The 10461-nt window shown below is 45.9% G+C and overlaps 1 protein-coding gene across 1 annotated transcript in view; it reads right to left on the reverse strand.

Moving 5' to 3' along the window:
- The window catches only part of LOC111259433 (uncharacterized), a 321535-nt gene that overhangs the window by 19400 nt on the left and 291674 nt on the right, over positions 1 to 10461 (reverse strand). The window contains exons 5-7 of the mRNA XM_022831446.2: positions 6237 to 6456; positions 3757 to 4012; positions 1611 to 1821 (exon numbers count right to left, since the gene is read on the reverse strand). Coding sequence (XP_022687181.1) covers positions 1611 to 1821; positions 3757 to 4012; positions 6237 to 6456 — 687 coding nt within the window. The remainder of the gene's footprint in view (positions 1 to 1610; positions 1822 to 3756; positions 4013 to 6236; positions 6457 to 10461) is intronic.

The raw sequence follows: 10461 nt of genomic DNA on the forward strand, positions 1-10461 counted from the left end.
TGCATATCTTTGCTTCGAGCTACTCAGTACAGTGGGGTAGCCCTAGCCCGAACGCCACCGCGCTACGAAGGACAGTAGCCAGGCCGAAAAGAACCTTACAGGACTTGTTGTAACCTCCGTTGCCCTTCGCTGCTATTGCTGCTACCTCTAAAACCTCCAGCTGCCTCGACGCTCTAAACGCTAGGCTTCGTACAAACGCCGACACCCGCAGCTGTAGCGAACGCGGGGCAAGTGCAAACCTACATTCATGGCAGACTTACCCTGTGTGCCTATCTGGATTTACGAGCCGCCTGGCTGCGATCTGCTGCGAATATGCTCTTATCAGACACTTTGAGATCATCGCTCGCTCACTGAAGCAGTCAATGCAATTGGCTGAACTTCCACCACTGCCTACGTTGTCATCACATGCAGCGACTCATTGATCCCTAGTTATAAAGTCACCAAGTTATCCGGATCGGGGGCAGAGTCAAAAGCGGCTTGCTCTTGCCTCTTTAGTAAGAGGGGCGACTGAGGCCCGCAGACAGGACTCGACGACCACTAAGCTATACGAAGGGCCAATAGTTCAACCTACCCTCTCAAATACTGGCATAGGCTATGTGTCCCTACCAGCGTTAAAAAATCTTGTTTAGCGGCCGTGGAAGACTGTCCAAGTATTTGTGTGCCTTTGGCTGCGCGCGTGTGTGTGTATGTGATACTGCGCAAGTATCTTTCGCACATTTTGGTAAGGGGCACGCAGGGGGGCTTTGGGTATTCACCAAGTACGAGACTTTGACGAGGCCTTCGATGACGAGATCCCACTACCGGCTATACTATGAAACGGCGGCTACTGACATTGCCGATGCTTCTCCAACTGCCAACGTGTGTAACTTGGATCTGTTAAACTCAGCTCATTAGAAGCTCTAAAGCAAAACATCAAAGTGAATATATTTCTCGTGGAGATTATACACAACGAAACAAAGTATGCACACACACACACACACACACATGTGTGTATCTATGCAGGCTTAACAAAAATGTGTTGCCTTTAGAGGCATCTGGCTAACATGAACGATTGCGGGTACAAATGACAGCCCACTTAAATAAAACACTTAGGCGTAGAGAAGAAAACCTCAACGTGTGAAAAAGCTGGCCATATGCCATTTTTAGGTCAAAAATACAAACGTTATCTCACTAGCTTGATCAGAACCGAATACGTGCATACAACTCGTTGCGTGACGTTCGTACTAGAGTTGTGGACTGACTTGTATAAAACGGGTTGTGGTATAAATGTGAATTTAACAAACAGGGGAAAATTATGGATTCGATAAGCAATTCGGATTAATTGGGATAGGCTGTTTACGACTAACACAAAACTCTTTGCGGTTGACGTAATATTCTCACACTGAGTGACATAGAGAATTGTCTTCACACAATCGCGCTCGTAATAATATTTTAAATGTGAGCTGGTTGTTTGTATTCAAAAAATTATGCTTGAAAAATCTTAGTAAAACGTGAGTCTATCTACAGCGTTTCCGTATTTAGTATTTCATCGAATTCAACACAAAATTTGCACGGGCTGTACTAATATTCTTAATGTCTCTCATTTATATACTCTTGACATCCAGACTTACCAGCTTTCAGAGGCCGTGGCACGCCCCCAACGAAGACAGTTTTCCGCGGATCAAGGGGTAAAGAGGCGTCGAGAACAAAGTCAGCATCGGACAGCCTCCAGGGCCTGATCTGGACAGGCTTGTCTTTAATGGTAGGTGAGGATACGCACAGGTACAACTTGTCGTCTTCCTGGATACATGCGTCGATTAGAGCCTGAACTGAAGGCTCATCCTAAAATCGAATGGGCAAAACCAAACTACTCGTGAGCCAGCATTAACATCAGAATTCATCCAATTACGACTCAGCTACACATATATACATACATTATCTCAAATGTATAAACCCCTGAACCGCGTCTAAAACATGGAAGTTGTCGTATTTTAAATTTGGCAAAATGCACATTTCTTGTTTCAAACTAAAGGGAGCATGAGAGCGCTAAAAAGATCGAATTTTTTAATATCTAACGACTAATAAAAGCCGGTAAAGCGTAACGAATCCGAAGGAAGGACACGCCTATATGTCGCCTGTCTAAAAGTTGAGGGCAGAAAACGCGGACTGATGAGATTATATTGGCATTTGTATTTATACTCGTGATAAGGACATCATACTTGCATATAGTGTGTATATTTGAACGTCCAGTGTCTGCTCAGTTGCCAATATCCTTTAAAAAAAAACTACGATTACGCATTATATATTGTACTTCACCATGTTCTTATTTAAACTATTTAATTATTGTTCACGTAAGAAGAGAGATCACGCTGCTATTACGACAGGCTTTCCTACTTACGTGTAACAATCTTCGGTAACTTATCGGATTCGCCAACGCGTACTTTGTATTAGCTCAGAAAAACCACAGTGTCTGAATGGTTGATACGTCTTGTGAGGCAATGTGCCGTACACCGTATCAGCTATTCCGATATAAAGTTTGTATAGCAGACACTACAAGCAAAAGATACAGTTGGCCGGAGTCCTTTAGCGATATCAGCGGCAATGGACACTGAAGCTGTTGAGGGATCTTTAGAATACCAAGGGCGACAAAAATGTTTTTGTAGGCATTAAGATAGGCCACTCTAGTGAATAAATTCGAGCCTGAAGGCATCGCGGCAAACTCTTTTGCCCGCCATTCTTGCTCCTTGTGGGCACATAGCACTCTTTCAAAATTAACGAGGGCGGATTGTATGGGCGCTGGTGAAGCTTGAGGATAGACTGTTTCAAATTATTTACGCTCGATGCGCGAACTCTGCGAAATCGCAGGTTGAGCTCCTATTAGTTGACCGATGAGGGAGTGATGCGTGTTTGTTGGCAGCTGTTTTTCAGTGCTACCAAGCCAATCGGAATTCTGAGTCGGATTGAGTCGGACTTTTTATCGGATAGGTGACAAGAAGCGGAGTCAGTAGAGCAATGGAAGGAGCTAACATTAACGAGTACAAAAAGTGAGCGTATTCTGACACATCTATAACAAATAAACCACTGTGGATTGACAGACCATCAGAGGTACTATGCACGAGGGTACCTGAAACCTGGCGAATACATTACAAGTCGAATAGATCATTTACTCTGCTCAGCTAAAAAGAATGGAAGCTGCGCTGTGTGAGAAGCCGGCCAGCCAGGTTCCTCCTACGACAAAGATGATTGCAAAGACGATACAAAACACCATTATAGTATTCGAAGAAAAAGGATCTTCGATGCATTACCCTTTTTACCTGATCTTTCGCTCCCCAGTTGCTGTCTTTAGCTGAACTGTTAAAACATTCCTGATGGCTAGGTTTTCATTACAGGGAACCAAATCAATCCTCGTTTTCGACCTTTTCCGGAATGGAAATTCCGCGTTTGCTATTCCAGGTATGAATAATTCAAATCGGAATATTTCGTCTGACCAATGGTAACTGCCAGACTACACTATTTTTATTAAACGAAAATCGCAGAGAGCATAGCCTATTCAAAAAAATAGCAAACACTTCATCAATTTATCGCGACCTTTTCCCTACAACAGGTATCAGTTATCCCTCGCTAGCTGCCGTCTATACCAGGCCCGTTTGTCCGTGGATGCGACATGCAATATCTATGTTGCGCTACCAAGGAATGCTCACTAAGAACAGCATCGAATGTATATAATATTATAATTGGTGGTATACATTGCTATTTACAGTAGAGTGTATCACGTACCTGGAACAACAAGAAGGCATATCCTTTGGGTGGGAAGTAAGACTTGGACTCGGCCTTGTGCGGCCAGTCAACAACGAGGGCGCCGAAGCGTCGAAAGCTGGCTGTGATTTCTTCTTCATCAATGTCGGGGGGCAAACCTCCTACGAATACTTTGCGCGAGTAGCTCTCCCCGAGGTTGCTTCCACCACCACCTCCACCGCCTCCGCCACCCACTGCGCTATGATGGTGACCTCCCACCGACGACTTGGGCGAACATCTGTGGACAAGGATAAGCGAGTGTATGGGCATGAACGGGCAGCATGAACACGCCCATGAAAACGAAAACACAAAAGCACGAAACAGCCGAACGAGAAGACGAACCCAACCAGCAGGATGGCACGGAATACAGAGACGTTCCGGGGGTGATGGCGACCCGGTACGGTGAACGAGTATGACGACGAAGATGAAGGCGTCAATTACGATAACGACGGCACCGATAGCGTCCGAAGCGATGACGATCACATGATTTCCCGCATAGCAGCGTAGAGAGGCGAGACGACGCATCGACGCAATAAATGCAAAACCAAAACAAAAAGCACACATCAGTGAAAGAGTAAGGGAGTCGATGATGAGGCGCGCAAGGACACGGCAAGGCTTGACATTGCGCGTGTTAAGCGGGAATGAGTAGGAGCCGGGAGAGTGACAAACCAATTTAGGACATTTGAGGACTGCGTGCGGTATGTGTATATATATATATATGTCTGTGCGATTAAACGAGAGAGGTAAACGTTAAAAATTCGGAGAGAATCTATTACGATTAGTGAGCTGTGAGGTTATGGTTCCGCGTAGCGATGGTGTCGGGATGTGCACGTTTACAGTGGACGACATGTGAAAGTGTTGTACTCAAAAAGAGAATGTGGCGTTCTGGAGAAGGACGAAAAACGAGTGCGTTGCATAAGACACAAGGAGACACTATAAGTCTCGGATAGAGAGAGAAGTGTTCTTCGATAAAGAGTACCCACGTAAGAGACAGAAAGCGGTCTGACTAGTGAGTTGGCAAAAAAAGCACACAGTCAGTGCTTTGCCCCCCTATTCTTTTCGCCTGTACGCCCCCCAAGACTATTTTTTATTGTTTCTTACTCATATAGTATATGATTTTTTTTCGACGACCGCGCACAACAGGAACAGCAGTACAATCGTTAGACGCGCAATACTGTTACTCCCAACAGCAGAGCAAATGCAGTCGAGCTCTCTCATTTGCGATGCGAGAGTGTCTAAGCGCTGTCTGATAAAGAACTTGGCCACCAGCGTTGCCATCTCCGTTTCCCTTACAACTACTACTGTCCCTCAATATGTGCCGAGCAGCACTGCCCCCGAATGAAGCAGCGATGCCCTTAAGCAACGGATTCGAGCGCGTTGCTTTCTCATACAAGGGATAGTAAACCTGCCCTAAGTTGAAGCAAACGGGTTGCAAAATTGAAGCGGCTTCAGGCCCCACACACTTCCAGACCGTGTTAGGAGCAAAATAATCATTAAAAACTAAAAGATCGGCCACCACTATGCAGAGCCAGTACACCCAGAGATGCTTGACGAAACAAGACGATATATTGTTCTTGTCCCACGCGCTACCGGCAGAATACGACGAGTTAAAGAAGTTGGCGACTATGTGCCTTCGTTGTCCTCTCTCTCTGTAACCAGGGGCAGGTTTTGCTTTCATTATGAACACCTTGCTTCAGTACGCCCATCCATCAAAACACGCGTAGTATTAAACATATACAGTCTAAGCTATGATAAAAGAAGTCAACGTGCTGCTGTGATACATACATCAGAAATGCGGATGAACGGCTCAAGGCTATTAATAGCGGATAGTTCGGAGTCAGTTTTCTATCAGGTTTTACGTAGCGGAGCAGAAACACATTATTCCTGATACAGAACCTTGTATATTAGCTAATTAATTAGTTCCGGTTGGATTAAGGCAAAATTGTCCATGTCTGATTATAGAAGGTGACTGCGTAATTGATCGGTATAACTGTAGAATTTTTTTTATGCTATTACTGTGTCAGACATATTGAACAGGAACAGGACGATTATGCCCTTATGGTTTCATCGATATAAGCATTTTCGACTCTATGTGTTAATAAATACATAGTGAAGCAGGTTTCGATTCAGATAGTCCTTTTGCAAATTTTTCACCTATATTGTGAATATCTATATCGCTTTTCCCAAAAGATCCGGCTAAAACTCCTGTAGAGTGGGCTTCAATATTAATCGTTTGAAAAACACTCGAAATTCTCGTTAATGCTGTTTGACCATCTCATGAATTCGATCGTCACTCGTTGATTACACAAAGTCAACTACGGTGAACATCCAACAGGGTTCGCCAGCAGGCCAATTCGTCGCTAATGAAACCTGTCTCTAACGACAGCATACCCTCTATAAAGCTTAAAACCCACCTAGGTCACTCTTTTTTACTCAATTCGAACCCGGATGCGTTTCTCTACCTGAGAGATGCTGCTACGGATGCTGAGATGTTCGGCGTGTGATGATGATGATGCATGCCGTGGGAATCGACGGGTCCCCCGTGGCTTCCGTGACCATTTCCGAGATCACCGCATCCCCCGTTGACGTCCAGCAGGTCGCCGTTGGAGTCCAGCCCCGAGAAAAAAGGTGGTTTTCCACCCACGCGCGTTACTCCCCCCGCCCATCCGCCGCGCTGAGATACTGCGACGAAGTAGGACGAAAAAGACACAACGAGGTAAACATCATCGGCGGCAAGGGGTGACACGACGACACGTGAGGGCACGCATGAGTTGATGAAAAAGACAAAGAAAACAAAGCATATGCTGTTAGGTCATGTAAACCTTATGTTTGAGGTTAGCTAGGCAGAATTCTATGGAAGTACTACTATTGAGTGTACGCATAGATATATACGTACACTCGATATACAGTATAGAATGGCTATGGTACCCTCATTTACACGGAATTGAGGCTTGCTGCATTGTTTTGGGGATGCATGACGTAAAAGATTCTGTTACATATAGTTTAGTTTTATTGTAAATAGAAGAAGTTTATGGCTGTGCATTCATCGATATGTTACAGCACATGCTTAAGATATGCTTATGGCCATAACGAAAAGAATAATGCAGTACCTTCTTAATACCAATATCTATTAGAACTAGGAAACGTGTTAAATTGTTGTTTACAAAAGTTGTTATACACGAATTTTTTTTATGACCAAGTCATATTCTCATGAGTTTTACGATACAAAATTAGCGTATCGTCTGTTTCATTTTCTTGCACACCATAAAACAATTACAATAAACTAGCGCTCGATCTCGTCTCATCTAAAACATGTCTGCGTTGCAGCACTAAGGATAACCATGTGATACTTGAAGGATCCGCGTGTAAACTCGTGACAATCTCTCTTGCGACAACTCAATATACAATCGCCCATAACATGGGTGTACATTGCGGGTAGTCTTCTCATTTCCACTTCAGATAAAAATATATTTTACAAGAAAAAGCCGAAGAATTTCGCCTGGAACTGATTTGTCTGGCAGGAAAGCAAAAATACTTGTAAGGGGCTCATTGATTGGAGATGTTTAGTAATAACCAACACGTTTACAAGCTCTTATCGCTATTAGAACAGGTCTGCTACGGCTGCTTCGGGCCTACTTGGAGCCCTATTGGATGTTCGTTTTTTTGAATAAAGCATGAATGCTACTTTGGCAGAAGTTGGCAGTCACTGCAATAGCGGCGATTAAGGCCACGAGTATAGTTGACGAACAGGACTGTCGAGAAACGCAGGGAAAAATGGAGTTACGTGGCGGAAACCGAAGAGGGCTAGTCTGAGACTTGCGAGCCCGACAAAGAGCACCGCTGCACAACACGCAACGTCAAAGAAGAGTGCAAGTACAAGGCAAGCAAGCGCAGCGAGCAGTTCCGCAGTGCAGGTGGCTTTGATGGTAACAAATGGACGTCCGAGGTCGAAGCTTTCAGCCGGCCGTAATCGGGTCCGCAGAGACTCCACTTCAGGCAAAGCAAGCAAGTACCCAGCAAGGCAGTCAGTCAAGCAGTAAAGGAATGAGGCTACTGTTTCAGTCAACCTTTTTGCAGTTGTACTGACGATGCGGGAGCCCAAGAATCAAGAGGCTGGAAGCAGGTGAACAGGCAAAACACACTCCCGCCAGGCCCCAAATGTTCTGGTAGTAGTCGTGGCTGAGAATGGTGGAAGTGGTGGTAGATTCATGCTCAAGTAACTCGGAGAGACTTCCCTAGAGTACCTCGTGATCCTAACACCGGTTGGTGACTCGCGCCTCGACTGAGACTTCCGTTCATGTTTTTCGTATTAGGTGCGTTTTCAGCGGAAAGCGGGAAGCAAGGCAGGCTTCACATACAATAGCGCGATCGTTTCTTCCACTTTGCCATTGCCATCGGCGTAGCGGTGGCAACAAATACGGCGCGCCCGATTTAAGCCTCGGCGCCGAAAACGACGACGTGCCTTCAACACGCGATAGCAATATTTCTCTTGCGCAATAGTATGAGTCGTTGGAGAAAGACTCACCAGGAAGCCCGCAGTACCTATTTAAGCTAGGGTTCAGGGCGAGCAAGCGTAAAACAACGAAATAACCCGATCAGAAGGACGGACCTAGGGCAGGGCACTGCTTTCGGCTGGTTTGTCTTCTCACCGGCTAGTAGGCATCTAGCCACATAAGATCAAGCACACGGTGCCAGGCCATAGTCTAGCGGTAGCGCCTGCCTCTATCCTGTAATGATGATAAAGACCACAACTCATTGAAGAAGAAAACGATGAAGAAAACCATAGAACTATAGATGAGATAATACGCAGGGTCGACTTCGCCGAGGAGCAGCGAAGCGATGTGCGTGTCCATTGTTAATTGAAGAAATAGCAAGACGGAGAAGCCAACGTTGTCGCTGCAGAGCTGATGAGCCCGCCGAACCGAAAGAAGCAAAGACAAAGTCAAAGATGAAGACTAAGACAATGCGCGGATGACGAAACCGAGAAGAAACAATCGCTCGCTTTGACATGGCATGGCGCTGTCTCGTGGTAACGACAACCACTACCAGCTTCCTATATTCGTGGCAAGCCTGTAGAAAGGAACACAATGCTGTTTTGGTCTATATTGTCTGCGTCGTGGGACCGATAGCAGCAGCCGCAGCATGAGCTGGGGCGTCGATGAGCGTCCTCGCCGCTCCATAGGACGGGAGAGAGTAGTTGGAAGAACGATGTCAACTTTTTGCGGTGTTGCCTTGCCGAGCGATAGCAGAAGCGGCAATAAAAGCCGCAGCTGAACCCAAGTACGGCGTTTCATCAGACGACGGACGGCTCGACCGACGTACGTAGCCTCTTTTTTTTTTCTAAAGTAGGACCAGTGATGCGTAAAGTGGGCTGGAGTGACTTGGATAAGGCACACTCACAAGCCGGCCTTCTGCAGCCCCTTCTCTACGCTTTACTCAGCGTTCCTTCACGTTACTAAAGCTAAACGTAAAAGCCCTCCACAAACCAATGAGCATCGACAGTTCGGCGTAGAAGCCAGCAAGCGGGGGAGAGGAGCTTGGTCCTGCAGCAGGGTTGATTTCTTGTAGGAATCATCTATTAACTGTGTTTGTGGCTGCTAAAGGACACGTGCATGCGTGCTGCTTCTACTCCTGCCGCTGGCGGACTAATATTAAAAAACTATAGATACGCCTTTGCTGCTACCGTTACTCATTTGCTCTGCAGCTTGTCGTTCTTAGAGTCAGTTGACAGTCCGAGGGGTAAGAATGAAGCGGAAGGGACTCGTAGGCCAAAAAGCGGTGATCTGCGTCGGCTAGCAGGAACCGGTTCAGCACAGCCGCACTCGACTTACTTCGGCGAACCAACCGATCATCAGCTCATTCTGACGAGCTGTGGCAGTCACTCGATTAGACGCGCGCGCCCAAGGGGTTGCAGACGGAGTAACTGGTTTTTAGAGTCGGCAAAATCATCGTCTACATCACCATTGTTGTCTTCGTTCACAGTAGAGAGGCTTAATTCGCTTCTTTCGTTGGCTCGTAGTTTGCCTTTTTCACAGGAAGACTAACTGATCGGCCAATGTATAAGCGGAGCGGTGGAGTGTTCTGGTGGTGGCCCTGTATGCTTTCAGATCTGCCCTGCCTGCATGCTGCCTATAGAAAACAATCGGTTGCTCTTCCAATCCTTGTACAGTTCGATGATAGATATATAACTACTTTAAAAATAGCACCAAGGGGAACGGTCGTCCATCACTAGCGACCATCATCAGGCAATATGTGTTATATGGGCCAATTAAAGCAACAAAAAACCCTGAATACATAACTTACCGTTTAGAGCCGACCGGCAAGCCAGTCAGCTTTTCCCTGTTACCCTTCGTTATCGTCATCGTAACTCAACTAATTACTGTCAAACACTATATAAACAGTGTTTCTTCTGTATACAGACTCTTCACAGGCACCCCGCTCAGAACTTAATCATCCATATATGTATTGACGGCATAAAATCCAGTAGTGGTTTGGCCTTTAAGGAGAAAAGCGAACGTCAGTCAGACGTGGTCAGGATAAATAGTACAACGAATCACACCCTACTTCCAGCGCACGCTTTTGGCATCGAGGCAATGACCCTGTAAATCAACCATCTTTAAAGCTACTGGCATGAATGGGATTTGTGTCTCGCTGGGTCAGCGAAAAGCACGACTGAAGTGATTTCTG

This window comes from Varroa jacobsoni, unplaced genomic scaffold (genome assembly GCF_002532875.2).
Source record: "Varroa jacobsoni isolate VJ856 unplaced genomic scaffold, vjacob_1.0 scaffold_330, whole genome shotgun sequence".
Lineage (NCBI taxonomy): Eukaryota > Metazoa > Arthropoda > Arachnida > Mesostigmata > Varroidae > Varroa > Varroa jacobsoni.